General features: G+C 41.5%; 3 protein-coding genes across 7 annotated transcripts in view; 2 read left to right on the forward strand and 1 right to left on the reverse strand.

Moving 5' to 3' along the window:
• On the reverse strand, positions 1 to 7700 carry psmc4 (proteasome 26S subunit, ATPase 4). Its single transcript, XM_037073999.1, has 11 exons — positions 7635 to 7700; positions 6912 to 7010; positions 6129 to 6315; positions 4622 to 4768; positions 4248 to 4357; positions 4020 to 4113; positions 3253 to 3420; positions 3030 to 3106; positions 2030 to 2198; positions 595 to 650; positions 1 to 449 (listed from the first exon to the last, which is right to left on the reverse strand). Exons 1-11 carry the CDS (start codon positions 7665 to 7667, stop codon positions 336 to 338), a joined length of 1254 nt encoding a protein of 417 aa, XP_036929894.1. The 5' UTR covers positions 7668 to 7700; the 3' UTR covers positions 1 to 335.
• A 1717-nt stretch (positions 7701 to 9417) lies between these two features.
• Positions 9418 to 16342, forward strand: LOC119006140. Of its 2 annotated transcripts, XM_037074526.1 has the most exons (5): positions 9422 to 9584; positions 10750 to 11106; positions 14165 to 14437; positions 14693 to 14740; positions 14956 to 16342. In XM_037074526.1, the coding sequence occupies exons 1-5, from the start codon at positions 9509 to 9511 to the stop codon at positions 15069 to 15071; spliced, it is 870 nt and encodes a 289-aa protein (XP_036930421.1). In that variant the 5' UTR covers positions 9422 to 9508; the 3' UTR covers positions 15072 to 16342. The 2 variants fall into 2 exon arrangements, with proteins under 2 accessions (XP_036930423.1, XP_036930421.1); XM_037074528.1 differs by lacking the exon at positions 14693 to 14740 and having other exon boundaries at positions 9418 to 9584.
• Positions 16343 to 19144: 2802 nt separating this feature from the next.
• scn1ba (sodium channel, voltage-gated, type I, beta a) overlaps positions 19145 to 26250 on the forward strand; it is a 29975-nt gene continuing 22869 nt past the window's right edge. For all 4 annotated transcript variants that reach the window (XR_005070526.1, XR_005070527.1, XM_037073199.1 and 1 more), the window contains exon 1: positions 19145 to 21245. Coding sequence is in view for 2 of the 4 variants with exons in the window: in XM_037073199.1 (XP_036929094.1) it covers positions 21185 to 21245 (61 nt within the window). In the remaining 2 variants the exon portion in view is untranslated. The remainder of the gene's footprint in view (positions 21246 to 26250) is intronic.

Genomic DNA, 26250 nt, shown 5'->3' on the forward strand with positions numbered 1-26250 from the left:
TGTTTTATGGAAAACATCTTTAATGGATTGTTTATGTGAGTACATATAGATACAAATGTTCTATCCTAGCTACAGTCAGGGCCTGATATTTGTAGGAACCAGTAGAGTGCCTGTACAAAAATCACTCCATCACATGTGTCTTCTCATAGCTTGAGACGGGGATAATCTGACGTTAGGCCTGGTGGCACAGTGAGTAAATTTAGTCCAAAAATCTATTCAAGTCAGGGACTGCAAATCCACAAGACACACTGTGGATACAGACACACAGATGAAAATCAATAACAAAGTCGTGTGTCTGGACACCTTTTTGTTTCGGGAAGTACTTCTTTCTCTCTCTACTTGTAGAACTCGTGCTCCTGCTCGTCCTTTTTGATGACAGTTTTGTAAGCTTTTTCGAAGTCTTTGGCCAGGACGATATACCTGTTCTCGCGCACTGCCAACATGCCAGCCTGAAAAAGCAGAGGGGGGAATAAACAGAAGGAAGAATAAAAACAAAATAAATGAAAAGACTGTTTGCATTTCCATAATATTATTATTTCATTCAGCTCAAAGAAGAGAAGCATAAATCAATAGATAATTGAAGCTTTAGCTCACCTCCTGGCAGATGGAATTGATATCAGCTCCAGAGATCTTATCTGGTCTGGCCACATCTGTGCATCAGTTAAGGATGACTAAACAACAAAGCGATGCCAAAGTACAAGCAAAACATCTGACTATCTGATCGGTGTTTAAACATTAAGCAATCTGAATGATTCAGTGTAAACAAGATGCACACACACAGGCAGCATGCGTTGGCTAGAGTTTAATTTCCTCTTTGTGGATCTAAGTTCATATTTGGAATATCTGTTACCTGTATCTGTGCGTTTGCACCATAAACGGTGCAGAACAACTACACATACACTGAGTGTGGTGGCATCCCCGTAGAGATGCCATCAGTCAACCTGGGCGTAAAGAGGATGTAAAGAGGAGAAAACAATCACTTGTTCACAGGCCCGCAGGGAAATCATCTCACACTCAAAAGGTATGTGTTAAATGTGATACTGCAGCAACCAAATAAGTGACTTAAAGCCAAACCTCACAGGTCATTAAGTCTGGCAGAACTGTGCAGGGCAGCAACAGAGAATGAAGTTAATAAAAACACAGGCGCAGGATTAATGTGTTCCTGCTGTCAGCCTCTGTGTTGAGGAAAAGATCAAATAAAATGCAAGTCAACACTTGTATGACTGGAAGGTTAGTACTAACACGTACACTATTACACCTACTTGCTAACTGACTATGATTTGTAAATATTGAGTGGATTTGTACTTTTTTTATACTGCACAATTTTAGCATCTCTGCCACTGAGCAGATTTCACATTATAAACAATATCTATCCACTAGCCACATAGGATATTGTACCCATGCAAACAAATATACTGAACTCATAATTCAATGCACACCTGGGTCAGGAAAGGCACAAAAAAGAAGCCTGGGCCAAAATATCCTGAAAAATGTGTATATGGCTTGAGACCATTTTGAATTGCTGTCTCTGCAGCCTGAGTGATAAAAACTGTGTTTGATAACTAAACTGGTAATAGACAAGTTTTCTTCTTTAATGTATGACACCATTAGCGTTCAGAATGGTTCCTTATAAAACTCGCATTTTTGGCACCAGGCACATGTCCATTAAGGACTAAAATTATGAATAAACGTGTGTTTTTGTCCTGTGTTGTTGGTTGTTGCTACTCTGTGGAAAACAGAAAGCGATATGGTTGTCCTTGCAACAAAGGTGGTAACAATAATACCACATGGAAACGCCACGAGGGAAAAAGTTAAACAACTTAATATGCAGCTGGGAGAAGGAGGAAGCATTAGCTCAACAAAGGCAGCAGTACAAACTTAAGCTGCATTTTGCTGTACAGTATATAAAGAAATTTAACTATTCATCCATCCATCAGGGGCATAAGATGTCCTCCAAAACTAAAAAGTAATTTCTCATTCTGTTACATACACACACTCAAACACAGTGTTATTAAAACCAAAAGGATACAGTCCTCCAGGTCGACCTCCTCTGAGAGGTTCATTTTACTGGTGATGGTGGAGAAAATTAGACGTTTCTGTCTGCGGTCAGGCAGGGGGAACTCAATCTTTCTGTCCAAACGACCAGGACGTAGCAGGGCAGGGTCCAGTGTGTCTGCTCTGTTGGTTGCCATGATCACCTAAGGGAGAGTTCAAATGTCAGTAGGCATCATGAGAACAAGATGGTAAACTGTATTTAGTTTGGTTTCACATGGAAAGTTTGCTTATGGCTCACTGAAGGGAAGACAAAGGAGCAAAACTTGGACATAATTCTCCCATGGCATCTAGGGCAGTGGTTTTGCCAATCCTTTGAAACTTGGAACCCAAAAAAATGGAAAGACTTCAATCAATCACTGACCAGCAGATGAAGCTATGATTTTATAAAGAAGGTGCGTCACTGCACTGGTATTTATTTGTCCAGACCACCTGCAAAAGGCTGGTAAAATAAACAGAAGGTACCTGCTAGAGCTGGCAAAAATAAAACCTTTTCATTGAAATGTAACACTTTGCATCGCCAGTAGAAACAAAATATATCTGGCAAAAAATTGTTGAGAGCACTTGCTTTGTAAATACTGTAACAGAAAGCTAAAGTGGTACAGTAAACTGGATTTGTTGGTGAAATTTATCAAATGATTAACAAAAAAACCTTGGGAGAATGAATTATTCAAAGAAAAAACAGTTCCTAGATATAAGGCAAGGCTTTCTTTGTGCGAGACTGAGCTGCTTTTGCAAACAGCTTATGGGCAAAATGTGCATTTAAGTTTTTGAAGCCTGACGGACCTTTTTGGGTGCTGCCTAAGCTGGATGAATGGACGTTAGGCATAGTACCAATGACGTAGTGAAGGCAAGGCTGCTGTTCTCACTTTGAGTGCTCGAGCTCCATCAGCGGCAACACGAGTCAGCAGAAATAGAGATGGTGCAGTCACAGGGGGAAAGTTAAGAGCTTTCTCAGACAGGTGGACTAGACTAACCTTGACATTGACGTTCTGATCAAAGCCGTCCATTTGATTGAGCAGCTCAAGTAAGATTCTCTGAACTTCCCTGTCAGCTGGAAAAGAAAAGAGGGTGCATTTTCAAAGTGATGTTACGGCATTGACAAGGATGTTATCAGTGAAAACAACATGAAAGAATGAGAAATCTTGATTTAAGAAAGATACAAATACAAGTCTAGATGTAAACCACACGTGTTTATACCTCCAGTCTGTGCATCAAAACGCTTGGTGGCGATGGCATCAATCTCATCAATGAAGATGATGGCCGGAGCGTTTTCCTTTGCCAGCCGGAAGACGTCCCGCACCATACGAGGACCTTCACCCAAATACTTCTGGACAAACTCAGAGCCCACCACACGGATGAACGCCGCTGGGAACAGAGATGGTGGAACAAGATTAATTTTTCATTTAACTGTGTGTATTCCTTATCAATATCAATAATTATAAGAGGTCTTTTACTGATAAGTCTGGGAAGATGGTTTACTCAGAACTGGTTTGTAACACACTGAAATTCCAGCTTTTATTCATTATTGTTCAATCGCTGAAATGTAGTATTTTGTGTTTAACTCCAGAGTCTATAGTTTTTGTGTATAATAGTTGAACTTGCCCAACCATAGCATACAAAAAGCCACCAGGATAAAATCAAGTTACCATTGTCATATCATTTTTAAAAAATGATATGATAATGGACAGGGCATAAAACCACTGACCATGAATGCAAGTCCAACAGCAGCAGTCAGTGATAAATTTTGAATCTAAAATTCAAAGTCACAGTAATCAGCGTTGTTCTAAATAACATCATTTATGTATTATGTGTTGAATCCATCTTTTGTTGTCAGCAAAAAGGGTGAAATTATTTTTATTAAATTGGTTATAAAACCAGACATTATCTCACTATAAATCATACAGAATACTGGCAGTAGTGCATCATGGGTGTAAATGTACAGTTCTTTCATATGAAGGACTTACCTGTAGTGTGGTGTGCCACAGCCTTGGCCAACATGGTTTTGCCACAACCTGGAGGTCCGTACATAAGGACACCCCTGGGTGGGTCAATGCCAATCTGAGAATGGAAATGAAGTAGAGTTACTACATCTTTCAGAGTAAATTCATAATATTTTCCTCACAGTGATGGTCAGAAAATCCTTTAAAAAAAAAATCCATGTAAAAATGTCACATTTCTTGCAAATGTCTGACCTGTTTGTAGAGCTCAAAGTGTGTGAGTGGCAGCTCTACAGCTTCTCGGACTTCCTGCTTCTGAATGTCCATACCACCAATGTCAGCATACATTACATCTGGCTTTTGGTCTGGAAGAGAAGCACAGAGAAAACCAAAAGCTATATCACCAAGGATATTTAAGCATAGTTACCTTTGTATAATATCTCAAAATTTCCACAGTCAAGAGAATGGCATCTATGTTCTTTCTTATCATTTTTATTTTTTAAATGGATAAGATGAACACAATCTTCTGTAACAAGCGCAGGAAAAAGATTTAGCCTTCAGTTATGATCATGGTCGTGGTGGTGAGGAGCTATTAAAAGAGGCCTTTAAACCCTCAGAGAGATGTTTACCTGACGTCAGCATCATGATGCTGCTGTCAGCTTCAGGAGGGAGCACATCCACCAAGGCGTTGCTGTGCTTGTGCAAGGCCACTGAAGCATTGGGCTTAAGCAGCTCTCTGTCAATGGTGCTCAGGATGCGCACATAGTAGTTGGACCCTGAGTGGAGAACGAGGGTGAATAAAAGGCAAGCGAACACAAGAACAGAACTCATTACACATTTAAAACACGTACTTCACACTGAATAATTGAAACCTGACAGCATTCCTTCCAGGTTTCTCTCAAGACTTTGCAAGCCTGAACATGATAAAGCATTTAACATACAGCTTGTATGCATCAACTGCCATTTCATTAATCTTTTATTCTCAGCTTTATCTATTCACTTATTCATTTTCACAGAAAGTAATTTTTAGTCTACATTATTCTCTATTCATCTGTTGAAATTGTATTGCTAGGAAGAAATTAGTTGCTCCTAGGTGTAGAAAATATTCATTTAACATTAAAGATGACTTTAACCTGTGCTGTGCTCCAAGTTGTTTTGACTGCACAAGTGAAAACTATGCACAGCCTTTTAGTTCTTGTGGTAATTACTCAGGTCTGGTAGTTTTTCTATCAAATACAAAAATGTTAGGCCTCTGAATATTTATAACAATATATTTATAATATTTTAACATTTCCAACTATCTGACAACGCTGGCAGGTGTAACATCCCACAACTACCTTCCCAAAACCTGGAGGCCCAGTCAAACCCAGCTCCAAATCTCATATGTCTTCAAATTCTCTGATTCTATAAAAGTAGCCTGGTGTAGTGACATGTTCTCTCAAATCTCCCATAGATGTTTATATACATTTACATTAAGGGTATTTAGCAGACACTTTTGTGTTTGTTAAAGTAATTACAGTAATTCTAACATTGATGGCGGTGGCTGCCATGCGAAGGTGCCTACAAGCACATCAGGAGCATTTTGGGGTTCAGTATCTTGCCCAAGGACACTTTAACATAAGGACCAGGGGATGTGGACAAGTGACCTTCCAATAACAAGATACTGGCTTTACCCCTGAGCCACAGTTGCAGACTATTTGGTCACTGATTATGAGAACACCTCCCATGGATGCCCACTTGCATGCAGCATGAGAAAAAAGTGAATACAAATAACATTTGGCAATGCAATTATTCAGCTCTCATTTCCCAGATGCAGCTAATAATCCTAAATTTGCAGGTTTGGGGTTTATGTGATTTTTAAAATATGCAAGGTAAATCTCAAAATGTTCACTGGACCTTCTTTCTGTCAAGCAGACAATTTTTGACCTGTGAGGGCCTCTAGTGCCAATTCAAAAGACATTCTAAAAATGTTCCATTTGGAACATTATGAGATGCCGGTGACGCTCTGTGATCAGCAGTGTAAAAAAGGAGCTTCCTCTACATGTTTTATTTGTTAAAGTTAATACTGCCAGCACATAATTATTTTTGATCAGTGTAGGTCTTTCAGATTTATGCAGTTATTTATATTAATGGTACCTGTAGTGGAGCCAACAATGGCTGTGTTCTGGTCCACAGCTTCCAGGAACTGGCCAATGACAAGTGGGATGCTCTGTATCCTCTTCACCTCCTCCTGAGCATGCAGGAACTCTTTCTTCAGGTTCTTCTGCTCATCTTTGATGTACTCCTCCTGCACTTCCAGGAACTCCAGCTCCTGCTGCAGCTTCTGCAAACACACAAAAAAGGGGTGGAAGAAAGGGTGAGATCCTGCTGAAGATCTGAGCTCGGTAAATCTGTGTGCTGGAGATCATAGACCAAAGCTGATGACAATTGCTGTGAAGTCACACTAACAAGAAGTGTTTCTTCTGGGTAGAAAACTGATGGTTGATTTGCATTGTGGAGGACACTGAAACCACTTTATCATAAATCCTATTCAAAATAACCACAGGTACATGGTAAACATTAGGCACAGAGGGGATGGAGCATGCTGATCTGAAAGTAATTAGTAACTAAACCTGTCAGACAAATGTAACAGGTAAACCACGCACAATATTTACTTCTTAGATGTACTGGAGACGAAGTATAAAGTTGCATACATTGGTAACAGTCAATACCATGTACGTAGAGGCTCATAACAAATGTTTTTGCTTTTTATCAGTCTTTACCAGTAATCATTAAAACCTGAATTCGAGCAAACCACAGGCACAGAGACAAAGAATAAAACCTATGAGTTCACCTTTTAAGCCTACAGTTTATAATATTAAAAGACAGACCTTGGATAGGTTTAAACTTTAAACACAAATGTATGAGAGGGTATCAGACCTTGTATCTGCTGTAAAGGTCCTCGAGATCTTCTGGTTCTGGTGCCAGGAAAGACAAACCTGTCTGAGGTCTGGAGATCAGTACTGCCGGCATCTCGTCCTGTGAACAACATTGAACATGATGTGTCATATTTCACAGATGAAGGGAAAACATTGTAACTGAATGTCAGCAAAACCAAAGGAAAAACATATTTATGACACAGCATACTTTCCACTCAGAGGATAGCAAAACGACCTAACTGTACAAAACATACCAATAAACAACAGCTGTATGCTCGATAATGACACTGCACCTATCGGAGACAAACACTAGCTTGGCTAACCTTAGCTCGTTGACTGCTAGCTAACTTTAACGGCTCGCAAAAGCACAAACGAATCACTTGAATCTGTTTATGAGGCACCGAAACACAATAAAACCATACGCAAAATGATAAACAACAAGCCTTCATGAATATAGTTCTTTAAAAAACCCTCGTCACCGTTGCCTCGTCCGACAAAATCATGCTAAAGCTAGCAGCTAACTTGCGTGACATAGCAGCTGAACTGAGCAGAGAATGAATTGGCAGGTTTACGTTTCGACAGCGTTAACGAGCTAACGAACGGCAAAAGATTGCGACGAACGACTGCGGACAGCAAGACCTAAAGACATATATTCACAAAAACATTTCAACAAAACTGCGTTAATTTATACGAGAAAACAGGAAACAATATCACTGATTCATACCGGGCTCTTTTCTACAGCTACGATATCCTCCATGTTGAATTCTGCCTCACGACTGACGTTATGACGTAAGACGTTGGAAGAAGGTTTTATGGGTAATGGAGTTCATAGCTTGGAAAAAGTATTTTAATTGTTCAATGGATATAATAATAATAATAATAATAATAATTATTATTATTATTATTATTATTATTATTATTATTATTATTATTATTATTATTATTATTATGTTTCAATATATATCTTTCTTTACAAGGTAACAAAGTACAAATAATAGATACAAAATACCATTCAGAGAAGTTAAAAGACAACAGCTTAATGTGCAAAATACTAAATCCAAATAATATAAAATACAGAAAGAATTAGTAAAAAAAATTAAAAAAAAAAAAAACAGAAAACAGAAATATGTAAATACGTCACACCAATGGATGGACTGCTATCCTTAAAATTCAAAAAAAATCAAAAATGTGTTTATAAAAATTCATTTTTAAAAGAGATATAAAAGTGGTTACTGAACTATTCCACCCGAGGTCCTGAGGCAGGTTGTTCTGGAGTTTGGGGGCCCAGTCACACTTAGTCACCAACCTGGACATTAAGAAAGCAGGTTCATTTATGTGCATAACTAACACAAAATTTGGAATACTTATTACTTTGCATTGGATCTCAAAATTCAAATAAACAAATACTTACTGTTTGTAGTGATGCATGTTTGTGATGCATTTGCTGTGGGCTGAAGGAGTGAGTTCAGCCAAAGTTGAACATTAATATAATATTATAATATTAATAATAAAGTCAAATAATTATTTCCTAACACAGGATGGTGTAGGGTTTTGATGATGTAAATCAGCATAGTTCTTCTCACAGCTTTTACCACAGGGAAGTGGGTGTGCAGAAGGTGATGATATCCTGTTGCAGAGCGAGGGGTCCTCACATCTCTGAACTCTCTGTGTGAAAACGCTTTGGGGCACACCATGACAATTTCCATTCAGGGCTCAACTGAAAAACGACTGTTAGATATGAAAGATACATTTTTTCCCCTGTGTGTAGGGGGGGACACATGGAAAACTAAAAAGTACACAAGGCGTATGTCTTCAGCTAAGAGGAGGGTGGTTTGTTTAAAGGGCATCTTCACATCTTGGTTTAGCAATCTATTACTCACCCATGTGGGCAGTTGGAAAATTGCAAGATCAAGTGAACCATGCATGATAAGAGTCAGCAAGTGAATTTTTATCTAGTCAATTCTTGATTTTGATCCCGAGCAGACAGAAAAATATGATCTCGGATTGCTTATCTTTATTTACATATCTTTATAAATTCTTGATGTGGGAAACAGCAGCTGACAAAAAAACTCAAAAGGTGTTTGCTTTCAGCACAGTCAGAAGCTCAAGAACAGAAGAGCTGAGTGTTTATTACAAGATCAAGAAAAAACCATCAAACTCACCAAGGTGCTCAGATTAAAAAGTTTGAACATCTCCATTGTAATGTCAACTGAACATAGTCTGTCTGCAGATGAAGACAATGTTATGCAGTCGAAAGCTCCAAAACAAGCATCATGAATGGAGATAGTTTTGCCAGTGTAACTCCATACTGTAATAAAAAAAAAAAGTTCTAAAAGTAAACACAAGGATGACATCCTGTCACTATATTTTCACTTTCCCAAACAGATTATGAAAAATCTAATTATTTGCTAGGCTATTTTTGTACTGTCAAATACAGTGATGCTGTAAGTGCAAATGTGTAAGTTTGCCTTACGTTTTGACGAATTCAGAGGGGTGATATCTTCCAATCTGAAGAGGAAGTGGTATAAAATATGCTTGCATCTGTCAGCGCCCAGAGGAAGCAACATCGTCATTTCAATTTGTCTTTGGTCGGGAGACATGTTAAAAATCTTTTTGTCAGAAGTGACTGAATGGGGATGGATACAATGGATGTTTTTCCTCTTTATGGTCTCAGGTAGGCATAAACAAGTATGTGGGTGTTTGTTACAGGGATCCTAAACTTGACATTACAGAGAATTTTGCAAATCAGTTTTAGTTTTTGAGCAGGCTCCCTGAAGGCAAGTTTGCTGCAAGGCGTGAGGTTTAATTCAGGCCAATTTAACCGTTCTTCTGTGGTTTCTTTGCTGTGGTACTGACACAGGTGTGTGTACATATAATCTGGTGTATTTGTCACGTACGCAACAACAACGAGCTATGACATTAGACTTTTAATGGTTTGATTTTTTTTAGTTGCTCAGTAAGTAGAGAGAGCCCTCAACCAAAGCTTAGTGCAGTCATACCTTTACTGATTGTTTTTCAATCAAATTAAATTTCAAACCTCCTTTAAATTCTGTTTTTTTAATCAGCACGTGGCCTTTTCCCCCAGTTAAGACCACCCGTGGGTGTAGGCGGCTCCAATTCTCTTGTGACTATTATTATTCTGTTATAACTTTGAAATCTCTGAGTCTGACACTAACCTTGATCCCGACCATTTTTACTTCGCTAAATTCTTCTCCCTTGCTGGAATTTACAGTGGAAGGAGCAGGATGAGAAACCACTGCTGTGCTCCTGCTCTTCTAGCTACAGACATAAAACCTATTGAACATTTGGCCGTCACTTTCTCTTTATATTGTTCTTTTGTCTTCAAGATGTTTGTCTTATCTTTGTACAGTTTTTAAGAGCATTTTTGCGAAATGTTGCATCATCATGAAGCAACTCTGTGAAAACATGATAAAAAGTTCAAAGAATTTGTTGTGTTGACAGGTTGTTTGGACTGATGTTTTTGGAAGTGGCAAGAAACGCGTAATATCAATTTCAATATGCTGAGCCCCAAAATACAGGCTGCTAGTGGACTGGTATGACAAAGTGCCCTCTCAAACATCCTGACTCTGCCACTGCTGTAGGCTATAAAACAGAAATCTATGGCTGTATCCCCACTGCTTTTTTTCAGTAATGTGAAATATAGATTCTGGAACCGCAAACTGTCAAATGTCTCATTCAAAACCACAACTGTGGTCTTTGCTTGTTGCTGTATCTTCGCCATGATAACACAGATTTAATAGCACAATACAGGCAAACAAAAAAAACAAAAAAACTACTTCATTGCTGTAATTTAATTTTTTATTTTTATGTTGTTTCAGGTACTTGCTCCCAGGGCACAGTTCACCAGCCCCCAGTGCTTACCGCTGCTCTGGGTCATGATGCTATAATGCCATGCCAGCTCATTCTTTCTGACAATGTGAAAATGGTCATTCCACCGGTTCTGTATTGGGCGGTCTTACCACAGGAATCTGATGATGACAAACTGTGGCCCCCCTCTGAGAATTATAAGGAACGTGTTGACCTCCTGGACAAAGATCTGTACTCTCCAAACAAGTCTGTACTCTTCAGGAATGTCCAGTGGGCTGACAGTGGGAGGTACCAGTGCAAAGTCTCCATCACCACCAAGGACGGACGTTTTAGGAGATTGGGAAATACAAGTTTACTGGTGGTTCATGGTAAATACAATATTTTAGATGTTCATTTTCAATGCATTGGAGCAGCTCTGTCTTCAACTCAAGCCAAGTTAAAGTTTGGCTTGAGCTAAAGACGGAGCTGTTTTGTCAGGAGGAGTCTGAGGAGGAGCAGTCAGATTCTCGGAGATGGGTGAGGACTATTAGGGCCCACAGCGAGGCTCGAATACGTGCTTGCACTTCAGTCATCTTCACTCCAGAGCTGCATAGCTATCTGCAACCAGCCTGTGCAACACACTGACTGTGACCACAGTCATCAAAGAACTTCTCAAGGAATATTGACTCGCATTAAAAAAGACCCACTTCCGACCATTGTTGATTAAGTTATAAGAGGTGGTGACACGAGAAAGAGCAGACCTAAAAAGTCTGACACATATATTTTGGAAATTATCAAAAACTTTACATGACTATTATGATGTTACATGGCGCGTCGGTTTTCTGTTAAAGAAACTAAAGTCCCCGTGTTCCTCCAGCACCTACAAGATGTTCATGTAGAATTGTCACTGTCACATTTGTTTATTTACATGTGTGTAATTTAATTTAAGATTAGATTAGACAAACTTTATTAAACCCACAACGAGGAAATTCACGTGTTACAACACCTCAAGATGCAACAAGTACAGGAAAAAGAATCAGACCAATACACATCAAGTTAAATAAAAAATAAAAATAGAAAAAATAAGACATTTACAAAAAACAAACAAAGTGAGTGGAAAGTGATCATTCAGGTGGTGTTAGATGAAGGGATGAATGATCTGCAGTAGACGGTGGGTGTAAGAATCTGCTGCTGACAGAGCTGCTCAACGCTTCCATAGTCTGGTGCAGCGGGTGAAACGAATTGTCCATGACTGACTTCATCTTGGCTAACATCCTCCTCCCACCCACCACCTCTATGGAGTCCAGCGGACGGTACAAGGCAGAGCTGGCCCTCCTAACCAGTTTGTTTAGTCACTTCCTGTCCCTGTCCATGCTGCCGCCTCCTCAGCAGAACACTGATCCAGCACAGTGTCGTAAAATGATCGAAGTAGTGTCCTCTGCCCCCCCAAAGGACCTCAGTCTCCTCAGCAGATGGAGGCGACTTTGGCCCTTCTTGTACAGGGCATCCATGTTTTCAGGCATTCAAGGGATATTCCGGCTTAATCCATGGTCTAACATACTGTGACACCAAGTGAGACCCCCCTCCAGAAGTTTGCAGACCACTAGCTTATGTAGTTTTAGCAACCTCAGAAAAGACCGCACGTTAACAATACACTGCAGTCTACGCCTCCAACAAGACACCGCCATACAAAAAGCCATTCATAGCCACAAATACTGCTCAGAACAGCACCAAACTTCAGCAACAGTACAAAAAAGGGTCCCAGCACATAGTTCGAGGCATCAAACATCTGCTGGCTTTGTCAGATTTCTATTGCAAAGAGAACACAACTCAGCACTCTCCTGCAGCAGCATGCTCCACGTGGGGAAGCCCTGACGAGTTGATTACTGAGTGCAGTTAGAAATGCTCAATTCTGTTCTTTTCCCTGTCAGCTCTTGATAATAACTGTTATAAACTGGTGGGTAAGACATATGTGAACTTTGATTGCATTTCCATAGAGTAATAATCATACATTTTTATCCTTGAGCTGCGGAACTCTACTGCACTTGGTAATCGACTCGCAGGGCTTCCGCACAACGAGCTAGCTGCTGCAGGAGAGTGGTGAGTTGTGCTGTCTATTCAGTAGAAAATCCAGCAAAGCCAGCTGCTGCTTGATGCCTCGAACTATGTGCTAGGACCCTATTTGTACTGTTGCTGAAGTTTGGTGCTGTTCCGAGCATTATTTGTGGCTTTTCGATGACGGCTTCTTGGTGGAGGCGTATACTGCAGTGTATTGTTATCGTGCAGTCATATCTGAGGTTGCTAAAACTACGTAAAAACTAGCAGTCGGACAACTAGATCTCTTGAGGGGGGTTCTTACTTGGTGTCACGGTGTGTCAGACCATGGATTAAATTACCGCCGGAATATTCCTTTGAGGGCATTTTTGTGTGTTTCACAGCTAATTATTGGCCATTTGCTCAAACCCACCACGATCAGTCCAATACTTTGAACTGAAATATCTCAGCTGGACAGAGTTGACTGCACCTTTTGGTTCTGGTAAAGTTTAAAGTTAGCTCTTGATTGCAGGGTAGAGCATAGAATGACTTTGTGTTATTTATAGGTTTCTGTCAGCTTCCTGCAGCCACCTGTCTTTGGTTTCCTTCATCTGGAAAAAAAAAAAAAAAAAAAAAGAGGTCAAATTCTGCAGAACAACCTTTATCTCTCTTTTCCATGTTAACGCTTAACCAAGTTTCTAAGAGGAGCCTGTGTAAAATAATTCAAACGAAAGCCTATTTTCAGAACTATTTCCAACTATGTAACTATATTCATACATACAAACTAAATATATACGTTTATTGCAGAACGGTTTCTCTAATTTCATGCCTTAAGTTATCTCTTAGGCCTCGATGGTTGACATTTTATACGGGTGTAGTTGACGAGCTGTTAAAGGTATCTGTGGGGATTTTCATAGCACTGAAAAAAACCACACAACCTCATACCTAAACACCAGAGTGGGTCAGTTGCCTGTGTCTCCAAAACCACCGGATGATCACGTCCTGTTCATTTTTATACAGATATTACTTGTTTAAGAGGACACAAAATCAAAGTCTTTAAGCCATGATTGAGCTGATGTAGTCGAGTGTTTTTTGATAGCCACATGCCAAACATGAACATTTTCAGAAACTAGAAGATATTTCCTTTAAAATGAAGCCTCCAACATGCATTTGTGTTTTAAGATTTTCCATTTAGGTATGCCAAATAGATGAAGAACAATAGGTGGGTCTAAAGAGGCTGAGGAAAAATAATGCTGTATTCTATAATCTGTATCATATTTTATATATTATATATTTGTTGCCACACAACACAGGTCCTCACTGTGATGAATACTTAATGAAAATAGACAAAACCTGAGTTTGTGTGAGTGTGAGCTGTAAAACAACCCGTTATCTGTGTGCGTCTCTTTTCAGACACCATGACCTTTAACCTCAGCGGCCACAACGACTCCCTGCTCCGCTGTGAAGTCAATGTGACACACAATCCCGGATTTGTTTTGACCATTTTTCACGATGGATACAAACTCGAAACTGGCGACTCCTCCGCGTCAGGGGACTCTAACTCATCTCTCCACTTCGTCACGCTCTCTGAGGCAGTTCTGCTGAGTAGCGACGGAACATATGAGTGTCAGCTGCACCTGAACGAAGACCTGGTAACAACAAGCATCTTCGACTACCACCTGCCTGGTAATGACCTGCTTCCAGATCTTATTTTTCATGCATGCTCAACACTGTTGTGTCAACTGTAGAATTAAGAAAAGTAAACACAAAAACAGTGTCACTCTTTGTGGATACCTGCTGATGCTTCATATAGGTAAACATTAGACTGAATGTTATGTAAAAGGCTCAAATCAATATCAATTTAAAAGCGGCAGGCAGTTTTAAAAAGTGACATATGAGGATTAAAGTGAAGACTTGTTTAATCTCAGTGTTTTTCTTTAGTGGCTGAAGAACCTAAAGATGCTGGAAAAAATGTCTCAGCTACCGTTCGTGAGTCAAAATGTTTTTTTTTTTTCCTAAAAGGATCAATTCATCTTCACTGCAAAAAAAGATGTTTATAGACCTTGTGGTTGCTTTGATGCTACTGTGTAGAATTTTCATTTCCTTTTTTAATTTCTTTCCTTGAGAATGATAACATTAACTCTAACACTGCATCTTTCTGTGAGCAGAATTACGCTTTACATCTGTGTTTTCCTGTCTGTCAGAGCCAGACAAGCCGGTGGAGTATAAAGAGCCGTGGCACCTGTACATCGCCCTCCTCCTGGTGCCCACCATCGTCCTGCTGGTCCTCCTTACGGCCCTGCTGATTCGCAGAGACTGAGTCTGTTCACATCTGGCTCAAACAAAGAGGCTTAACAATGGAGATCTGTGCTGTCAGCGAAGAAGGAGCCTCTCATCTTACAGACCAAAGTCATTCATGACCAGGGACAATCAGCTTCAGTCGACTCGAGTTAAAAGAGCAACACACTCTGACTTAAATGACATCAGTGCTCTGCTGTGTCCTCATTCAGGAGAGACTCCCTTCAAGTCCCACAACTGTACATCTTAATGGTTTAAGGAGGCTGACATTTAAGAGTGTGTGTCTTTCTTTCCCCCATATTTTGGGAAACCCAATCAGCCCTCAGAATCCAAAAAGCCTGACTGCGCCAGTCATGCGTTTCATGGCACACAACTCACAAACCTCCACTAAAAGTCCCTGGTTGTCTCCTACAAACATAACTTATATTCAGCTGTTTGCAACAGAAAACACATTCTGAGGTGATGCCAACCACAGTACGTTAAGTTTCTATTAACATAATGGTGGGTTGTGAAAACGTTGATAGCAGCAAAACGTTCGCTGGTAACGTCTCTCATTTTTTTTCTAGGAAATCCAAACACTATCAACTCGTGGCTGAGAACAAAAAACATGTGTACTGTTTCTTTTTTGTTTTGTATCGTGAAAACTAGTCAACAAAGCTGAGAAAGAAACGAAAAAAACAAAAACAAAAAACGTGCTGAAACTGAGTCTGAGTCTGAACTTTACAGGTCAGACAGAGGGAATGTAAAAGTTTGTCCTTTTGACACTTTTACAACAATTTCTCCTCTTGTTCACAGTGTTAACTGTATGAACTATAATATCCTGCCAAATATGTGCGTTTACTTTCAAAGGGAAGCACAGAATTGCCATAAAGTTCTAAACAGTCCATTGTCATAAAACTAAACAAATCAATAACCGTTCCCTGCAGATGCACGGTACATCTCGACGGCACTACTTATAAAAAATCTTTTTCATACAGACTTCTCTGACCCTCACTGACTGATTCTCTGAGTCTCTGCCTACGAACAAAAAGAGACTTAAAAAGTTCTTCGTGGTCAAAAAGATTTGTGTATTGAATGAGCCAGATATTGTATCTGTTTTGCTCATGTTGTTCAAACTGCATAACTTAAAAAATATATATATATATGTGAAGTGTGTGCGATTATACATGTCCATATTCAACATAATGCTGTTCTATATTAGTTACTCTTCTTGACTGTTTTTCTATCTGACTATTATTTCTTTATTTTTTTTAAAAGAACAAAAACAAAAGCAATTAAACGAAACTAAAACTGAACACCATGCGTCTGTGGTGCTTATATGACACGCACACAGACTGTTATTACACTTGTTTATTGTTTTCTGTCTGCTTTCAGATTAAATATAGTCTGTTTTTTAACTACAGTCATGTTGTGATTTCTCAGGAAGGGTTTATTTTACACCTCTACCAGATAACGAAAGTCAAACCACATTCGCAGGTGCTCCCTTCATCTGAAATGTTTACCGCCACTTGTCTTTTTTTTGGTTTGTTTTTTTTTTGTTCCAGTTTTTCAACAATTCTTTCCATTCCCTTGTATTAAAATGAAAAAAAGATGCTTCTCTGTGACCTCATCTCCCTCTAATGGCGACTGGTTGCAGGTGCACAGAGAGGCACCCGTCCTCGCTGAGTAAAACATTAATGTGGTGGATAAAAAATACAACCACAAGCTGATTTTAAGAATAAACCTGAATCACACATGATCAGATCACATGAGCGACATTTCAAAAACCAAATCTGTGGCTGAAATTCTCAAAACTCAAATGAACTCTTTATTAATCATCAAATCATCAAACTTTTTTTTTAATTGTTTGTACAAGAATCACTGAACATCTGAGTTTGTTTTTTTTTTTTTGTATTTGTGGACGATGAGGAGAGTTGATCCTCTGTGCCTCTTAGAGCGATATTCATCCTCACTTGTGGTTTTTTTTCTTCTTTTTTTTTTTACTGTGACTGAAGTTAATCCACATATTTAAAAAGATAAAACCGGATGTTGGTGGAATTAAGGACACAGGAAGGGCACGCACACACACACACGCAGTGGAACGGTGCATTTGTCAGGGCGAGGACATGGATGCAATCAGCACAGTAATCCCAACTACTGGCATAATGAAATGGCCAAAATGAGAGATCAGCGCACACACACACACACACACACACACACACACACACACACGCACACACACACGCACGCTCAGTGAACTGATTCCCTTCTGAATGAGTCAGTGCACCTTTGGTCAGGTTAGATGTGGTTGTGTGATGAGGGTATGTGTGTGTGTGTGTGTGTGTGTGTGTGTGTGTGTGTGTGGGTTATTGACTTCGTTAGAAAGCAGTGCTGGTGCTGGTGGTGAGAAACATGGGTTTGAAATATGGCACAAGCCGAGAGCAGCACAGGGCTGAGGTGAAATCAAAAGCAAACTTTCCATGCTGTTATGACAAAATATGAAAGTGAGTAATCCAAATCACCCGACGGGAACCAGATGTCTGATGTGAGGCCGATGTCAGTTAAAGCAGAAGGAAGACACAAACTGGCAGAATGAACGTTGACAATATGTTTCTGCAAACTGAGGTTATGTTGCAACTTCATGTTTCTTCAAGTTCATATTCTATGTTGTGATCACACTGTTGTTATGGTCTGAGATAGATAGATAGATAGATAGATAGATAGATAGATAGATAGATAGATAGATAGATAGATAGATAGATAGATAGATAGATAGATAGATAGATAGATAGATAGATAGATAGATAGATAGATAGAGCAGGAGGTGACTCTGTACTTTTCCTTCAGTATTATTTTAAAACTAGTAGTTTTACTTGTAACTGAGTAATGTTTCAATGTTCGTACATGAGTAAAGATGTTCAGCACTCTTTCCAGCACTTTGTTTTAGATGATGTGTGTCTCATGTATATATTTGTCTTTAAGAGCAACTTTACAGTTCACCACACGCATTACCGGTTAATACTAATAGAGTGACAAATAGATTTATAGAGCGGTGGAGTGATGACGAATGTTGCAGGGTAACCAGGACGTTAGCATCAGCCTGGTTCCCTCGACAAAAAGCCTATGGGACAATTGAATTGAATTTTGGAATATTGCAGAAGATAATCTCTGTCACAAGCACCAGTTTATGACAATATGTTCGGCAAGATAATGTTCACAGATGAACAGCACTTTTGTGATTTTCAAGGTGTAAAATAAATCACTGGAAGTAAAAAGCTAACGTTAGGCTGTAATCAGACTACATTGTGTGTGCGTGGCTTAAACATCACCTGAAAAAGCATCTCGCTACACAGTTACAGTACATGTTTTCTATAAACTGATCACTGTGCAAGTTGTTAGTTAGAGTCAGAACAGTTTGTGACAGAAGCCGACCTGTGAAGACAGATCTGTGAGTAGACGTGATGATGTTTAATGTCTGTGACAACTTCTGTGGCCTGGTTCACACACACACACACACGTTTTATGATGAACTTGTGGGACATTTAATGATGTATTTGAACAAAACATGTAGATATCTAAAGCATGTTGTCACCACAGACCTAATTTCAGGCTTTTAACCAACAAACAGTTAAAAAAAACACTCACTGACTTTGAGACGAGGGAACCAGAAGTGCAGAGATGCCGACTGGTTTCCTGGCTGTCAGGACTCATCACCTCACCTCTCTCCTTTGAATCTATAAATCTTGTGTCTTGGCCCGTTGTTACAAACTAAGGCTGGGACTTCTGACTTGTTATTTTCTCACATTAAAGTCTGATTTTTGTGGATCCACAGCCACCAAACTTGTGATTCTAAAACAGAAAACATCTAATTGTTTTAGATAAAATGGACCATTTTTTTTTTTTCCTCTGTGAGATCCGTGACCTGTTTGCCAACACGTGGGGGTTTCTGGAAGGGATGAAAACATCACGTAAAAAACACTGTTGCCGTGACAACGGCTCCACACTTCTCCCTCCTCCTCCTCCTCGTCCTGCTCCTCCATCACTCTGCTGCAATGCATCACACCCTCCCCTCCTCCCCTCCCTCCCTCCCTCCCTCCTGCCTCCTGCACGCACCTCCCTCCCTCAGCCGTCACCCATCCCAAAGACTGATTAGCGCGGCATCCTTCCACTGACACACCATGTAATTTCTGGAGATTACTGATTTTTTTTTTCTCTCCCCCCCTCATCCTGTCTCTATGTGTGTGTGTTTGCCTCCGCTTCCCTTAATTTTTGACGCGTCGGTCAGCAGCTCCAGGAGGGAAACGCGTGTCTCCAAAAGACGTTTCCCACCGTGTGCGTCTTCATAAAGGGCAAGAAGAAGAAGAAGTAGTAGAAGAAGAAGAAGAAGAGGAAGAGGAAGGACGTTATTTATCCTCCTTTTTTTTTGTCTGTGTTGTGCTCTGATGACTAAAATCTCTCGGATGGTCGCAGAGGGACTCCGAGCATCTGGCTGCCCGACGCGGGATGGAAGCCGCCGTCCACCTCTGACCCATCAACAGGAGGACGAGACGTTTCAAGGATATCAGTGAAGACAAACTGCAGGGGGGGGGAAAAAGAGGGGGTCTTAATTAAGGGGTAAAAAGAAAAATAGAAAAAATACACGCCGAGACGCTGGATGTGATTTTTAAACGAGGACAGGCAGGATTTCGTGCGTTTTTATTAATCCAAAGCCACAGATTCGAGATCAGTTGCAGGTCCGCTGGAATGCACAACCCAATTACGCACGTCTTTTAGCCTCCAGAGACGCACGGACGCGGTGTAAATAACCTGCCCCACCCCCACCCACCCATCCACCCATCCATCTATCCACCCCTCTGCCCTCCCCCCTGCATGCCTTTCACACCGGTGTCATGTGCTGGTGACCCATCCCAGCAGCACGGCCACCTGAAGCCTGCCAGCAGCTAAACAAACCATATGGCTCACCTGCCGGGCACAAGCACAGGAGGACTTCACTGGAGTGAGCCTGCAGACTGGCGCTCAGTCATGTGATGGTGAAACTGCGAGGAAGACAGCAATAACGCTGACGTGAGGCAATAAGATAATACTAATAATTTTTTTAAAAAAAAGAAGTTGATCATCATTCTTCCAAAGCCAAAGACAGCGAGAGGAGACTTCCAGCTGTCACTCCCGCTCACGCTGTGGCTCTGTCAAGAACTGACCCTCCTGGTGTTGTTGTTTCTATGTCCGGGTCACATCAGCACTCACACACGAGGGGAGAAGAAGTCAGGGAGTGCTGCTTCATGTTTCCCATCGAAGGCATTCACGCATGCAACAATTTGACATTTTAACAGACTTTTTCTGCACTACCACTCCGGCTCCATTGCACGGCTCACTCCCTCTCTCTCTCCCTCTCTCTCTCTCTCTCTCTCTCTCTCTCTTTTGCAAGCTACGTCTTCCATTTTCAGCACAAAACCCTCAGCGGCATCAACCCTAAAGGTTTCAGTCTTCCGGTAGCTTTTATTGCTAATCACTGACAGTGCCACTTATCGACCGGCCTGTGGAGTCCACAGTACTGGAGGTCTCATTCTTAAGGGCGTGCCACAGAGTATAAATAGTTGAACAAAGGCCTCTTTTGGAGGGACAACAGGCCGAAACCTGAAACCCGGTGTGATTCCTCCCTCTGGTAACTCTACACGCCGGCACACTGACTCTGCAGCAGCACAGAGTGAGGGTGAGCAGTCGAGGCTGCAGGGCACACGCCCTCCACACTGCTGCTGCTGTCAGAGTGTTCAGGTGCTTAAGAAGGCCAGATCAGCAAGAAGACCAACCCACCCCTCCTTCCAGCCCTCCTTCCATCCTCAGCTGAAAGAAGAAGGGGGGTAAAAACAGGAGGAGGAGGAGGAGGAGAAGAGGAAGAAGAGGACACCACACCCAGAGGAGTCTCGTCTTCTCACCTCCCCAGTCTCTTAATCACAGCCGGGACACCTCTGGCATCCAAGTGCTCATCGCCCAAGTTGGAATAGCTGCTGTAGATCTGTCTTGTGTCTCCTGTTCTGAGGTGTGTGTGTGTGTGTGTGTGTGTGTGTGTGTGTGACAGAGAGAGAGAGAGAGAGAGAGAGTGTGTGGTGTGTTTTGACGCCGCTGAGAGTCGCCACCGGTCGTCTCTCTCCTGTCAGGATGTCTGCAGAACAGGAGCTGCTGCTGCTGCTGCTGCCTCTGGTCCTCCTGGCGCTTCAAGGTGAGTGGGCAGTGGTCTCGTTGCCGTGGCGACGCCGCCACGATGGCAACACCTTGGCATGCATGTGGGCCACCCATCCGACCCTCGACCCCCCCCCCACACACACACCCACAAACACACAATCACACAAACACACACACTCTGCTCACTGATTCACTGTGCTGTTTGTGACTGTCGTGGAGGTGTTTTCCCGTCTTCTGATGTGATGACCTCGCTGCTGCTGTCTGCTCTGTTTGTAGGCACCGTGTGTGTGTGTGTGGGTGTGTGTGTTCGTGTTTATGGACAGAAGTGCGTGTGTGTTCGGATGCAGATGTGTGTGAGTGTTTATGGTTCCATCATTGTGTTGGATTGCTTGCTAAAAGCCCAGCTGTTGAGATTTTTTTCTGTTTTTTTTTTTTTTTATAGTGTAATGGGATGAGGCCATGTGGCAGTGTTAAAATGGAGGGTGCACACACACACACACACACACACACACACACACGTAGATACAGCAGTCATTGTGTATTCATACACATACATACACTGGGGCACTGTGCTCCTCTGACATGTGCAGATTATGGCTGCAACTGATGTTTCTACTCATTATTGATTAATTTGTCTGATAATTGGTTAATGATTTTGCAGAAAATAGTGGCTATAGCCCGTCACGACTTCCCTCTGCCATCGCTGTCATCTCGTCTTTCAAAGAGTCACATTTTTCTCTTTTGGTTTCTGGCTCTGTCTGGACTAACCGCTAATTTGTGCTGCCGTCATATGAGGGGAAGACACAAGGCAGGTCGGGGTTTTCAATAAAAGGTGGGATTTAAGTTCCAAATGTGACTCTTAGAATATGTTTAAGCAAGGTTTCTTATGCAGGAACTTTAATGAATCAAGAACACTTTAATGAACTGAGGTGAACGGACGCTCGGTGAGTTAATGCTGTGATCTCTGCGTGAGGGATGAGTTGCTCCCACGTGTAACGCTCACATCAGCAAAGTCTTTTAAAAGAGAGAAAAGTTGCTTCAAAATTTGAGACCTCGCCCTTCCCCAGTCCTGCTGGTTGAGACAAATCAGTTTCACACCTTCAACAGCAGGGATTTACTGCCGTTTATTCTTTTATAGCACGGAAAAACCCTGAGATGAAAAAAGCCTGAGCCACATAATCCATCACCGTTAAGTTACTGTCAGTCTCCCGACGCCTCGGGAGGTGGAGGAGGAGCAGCTCTGCAAGGAAATCATCGCTCACTATAGGCTGCCACTATTGGACATTTACAATCACAGCCACCTCTCTTTATGTATTCAATAATAGCTGGAGGCAATTTAAACTAGATGTAGATGTTACACCACATTTTTTCATTAAAATCCTGTGGGGGTTTTTTTTGTACAATCCAAACACAAGTCACAACAAAAAAAAAAGTCAGAAGCTTTTTTTTCTAGGCAGCTTATTGCCGTCACAGATAATCGCATTTTAAGCACTGGGATTTAAAAGCTCAAGACAGAAGCTATGAATTTAAAGATAGATCGCTGACTGACTGACAGATGCTCCTTGTCTCTGATTCAACGCAGCCTCGTAACATCCAGAAATACCATAATTGTTTACTCCTTGACGTGAAGTGACAGCTGATCCAGGATATAAGCTTGAAACAAGAAGGCAGAGCAGCAGGAGGTTGAGCCGGGGACCAGGCAGCGAGCGGAGAAGCAAAGTAAGAAGGTTACACAACCTCGATTGACAGAAATAGATGGTTTGGTTGAGGAGCCGGCGGGTTAGTTAAGGACCGAGTCCAGTGAGCACATCTGGAGCTGGACGCAGCGAGGATGGGGATGACGAGACGAGACAGGAAATTGGATGGAATCTCCTAAAAGTAGAGGAGAGGAACAGATTGAGGCTGATAAAAATAGCAGCTCGTTCTGCTTTTTGTTGTCGAACTGTGCATTCACGCGTGAGGTGGAACTCAAGGAGCTTCCGAATGAAAGAAAGGAAGTTGAGTTTGGTGACGGCTGGAAAATACAATCAGGAAAAGAAGAAACAGGTGAAATGAACGGAAGTCTCTCTACAACGAGAGAAAGAGACTTCGAGCTCAGCTGCAGCTCATCCTAGTGCCAAAAAAATCTACAAATAAAACTGTTAAGCGTCACTCTTTCAAAATAAAACAAGTTTTTACATTAAAATGTGCAGATTATTTACATGAGCCCCGTGACTGGGGTTCAAGGCTGAGTTACAGCATTTGTAAGAGAGAAACCACTGGATGTTTTTCTACAAGGGACCACAGTGTTTCAACACGTCTCAGCATGACATGACTGGATATTTTTAGGGAGACCTTAGACGGGGGTTTACGAGAACTTGTTACATCTCCGGCCATGTTTGATGATGATGATCATGATGTTTCCCAAACCCTTCAAAGTGGATTTGTGCGTAAACCGATCCAGAGCAAAAGGACAGTGTTGTGACGAGAGAGAAATACACTGAACTTAAGCAACATAAAGAAACGTATCCGTGGTTTGGCATTTACTCTGGCGAGTCATGTTGCCTTCAGATCTGACACAAACTAAACCAAACCAATCACCAGAATAAATGTTAGCCGAGTATGTTTTCAGCAAAACCACAGATAAGTCAAAACCGAACGTTTAGGATGTGACTTTGCGTAATTTTCTATTTGTCTCTTGACGCAACACTGTGCTTACACTCAAACACCACTTGGCGAGGGTTAGGAAAGCATCACGGTTTGGCTTAAAATGCCTGTTTTGATCACCACTAACACGGATGGAGATGCTCCAACTTCTCCTTAATAGTGTCCAGTTTGTGATCGCCGCAAAAGCAGCTGATGATCTCTGCGAGTGTGTCTCGAGTCGTTTGTCAGCGTTATCTTATAATAACACCACCGTCCCCTCCACATCCTGGTGGCTAATAAGCATAATGTAAATGTGATACGTCACGTTTGGCACAAACCCCTGGGCGTAACTGTGGTTTGCAGAAACGTTAAGTGCTAACATCACATCCTGGAGCCTGGGCTCATGAAAATCTAATGCAACGAAAGGCAACCTCAGCTAATGCACGCAGCAGAGAGACTCCTGGAGCCATTTAGTCTGCAAATGGCTCGAGCAAGAACTTCTGGTCGAAGGAGATCGCTGTCAACAGGATGTCCGAACAACCGCACCATTGTCTCAGCCCACGAGCCATTTGGATTCATGTCCATTCCATCACTGCACTCCGACCGCTGCCTCACAAATTGGAAATCACATTACAGAGAAGCTCATCGCTTTAAGTAGCAGGGGTAGAGCATAAACTGATTATAACGACTTGAGTGCAGCAGCAACTTTTTCAAAACACGGTTGGGGCCGATCCGTGGATTGACTTTAGCTGCAGGAATTTTCCAGAAAAAGTTTTCTTACTCTGAGTTGTTTGGAGTTTTTCCAGCTGACTTGAAGCCAAGTTTATCTTATATATTTCTATTAAAACTCAAGGTGAAACAGTGAAACAGAGACACTAAAAGTACACTGAAATTTGCAGTGGAACAAGCCTGTTCTACAAATCTTGCAATGGCTGCAACATTCAGTACGCAGGATGTGTGGCTGTATATTTAACACTTCATACAAACTGCAGGCAGCGTCAACGAGGAGCTCTCGACTGACGATCTCCATCTGATCGGCAGCCTGAAGCCTCGCGCAGCTGCATGAATCTCGTTCTGAAGAGAGTTTCATTCGGATTCTGTTTGAGGATTTCTTTTCTGCTGCGAGACCCAATTAACAAATCCAGAGTGGGACACTGTGCCGCCGTGACCTGGATTCAGCGTGGCCTCCTAAACTGTGTCACACACACCTGAGCCCCCGTTCATCCAGCTGTGTGACAGAGGGCTGTCGTACCAAGGCGCCCTGTGGGAGCGAGAGAGGACTCGAAGGAATCAGTTCAGTTTGTACCTGTAGAGCTGGGAACTCTTTGGTTTATCAGTTATTTTTGTTAACGGCTGACTGAATGCTCTGCTCAGCTCTTCAATCTGTGGGTATGATCAGAAGCATAAGAAGTTTTGAAGTTTTCAGCACCTTCAAAGTCAGTAAGAACGGACACATTTTTTCAGATTTATCATCAGAGCAACATCTCTTATACCAGTCAGGAAAAAAAACAAAACTGACATGTCATGACCAGATCAGATATCAACCCATTTAACACACAAACTGTTTTAAACTAAAGCACCAATTTTAAGCAATAATTCCAACCTGGTACAGTTGTTTTAAAAGATTTCTTACTGTGCTGTAAAATTAGTTTTCTTCCCCAATACCAAATTTTGTCCACCTGAATATGCGGACAAGGGCTTCAACTAATGATTGTTTTCATTGTCGATTAATCTTCCCAATAGTTTCTTGATAATCGATAAGTTACTTTGTGTTTAAAATGACAGATGATGTTGATCAGCGTTGATGTTGTTCTGTCCACGACCCAAAGATCATCAGTTTACTGTCACAGCGGAGGAAAGAAAAACAGAAAATATTCACATTTAGGGAGCCGGAATCAGACCATTTGTAAAAGTTGACGACTAATCAGTTGTTCAGTTAATCAATTCATTGTTACAGCTGTGAAAGCATTTTAGGAGCAAGTTTCCAGACAAATGCAAAAAAAAAAAAAAAAAAGTCCTCCTCTTAAATGATTTACAGTCAAAACTGGAGTGTGAACATCAGCAATCAGCTGTGGAGCTGCCAGTGGTGAATATTCAGAATAACGGTGCTGAGAATCAGACGACACACTGGACAAATCAGCTCTCACGTTCTCTAAAGACAGAAAGAGGAGAGCAGGGCAGAAGGAGTTGATGTCCTGGAGACAGACGGACCAATGAGAAGAGAGACATGAAGCTCGCTCCTATGATGCTTTATCAGCGCCAGCGATGTCCTGATTCACGCCACTCGCACACCTCAAGGAGGGAGTGCTTCTGGAAACTACGTGTGTGTGTGTGTGTGTGTGTGTGTGTGTGTGTGTGTGTGTGTGTGTGTGTGTGTGTGTGTGTGTGTCAGAGGCATTCAAGGACAGACAAGGACA

Source organism: Acanthopagrus latus, chromosome 17 (assembly GCF_904848185.1).
Source record: "Acanthopagrus latus isolate v.2019 chromosome 17, fAcaLat1.1, whole genome shotgun sequence".
Lineage (NCBI taxonomy): Eukaryota > Metazoa > Chordata > Actinopteri > Spariformes > Sparidae > Acanthopagrus > Acanthopagrus latus.

Coding starts and splice junctions, on each gene's coding strand:
- LOC119006140 (XM_037074526.1), top strand. CDS start 9,509: ATGTTAAAAATCTTTTTGTCAGAAGTGACTGAATGGGGATGGATACAA. Junction 11,107..14,164: donor AAGTTTACTGGTGGTTCATG/GTAAATACAATA, acceptor GTCTCTTTTCAG/ACACCATGACCTTTAACCTC. Junction 14,438..14,692: donor CTTCGACTACCACCTGCCTG/GTAATGACCTGC, acceptor GTTTTTCTTTAG/TGGCTGAAGAACCTAAAGAT.
- psmc4 (XM_037073999.1), bottom strand. CDS start 7,667: ATGGAGGATATCGTAGCTGTAGAAAAGAGCCCG. Junction 4,114..4,247: donor ACTTTGAGCTCTACAAACAG/GTCAGACATTTG, acceptor TTCCATTCTCAG/ATTGGCATTGACCCACCCAG. Junction 3,421..4,019: donor TGTGGCACACCACACTACAG/GTAAGTCCTTCA, acceptor CTCTGTTCCCAG/CGGCGTTCATCCGTGTGGTG.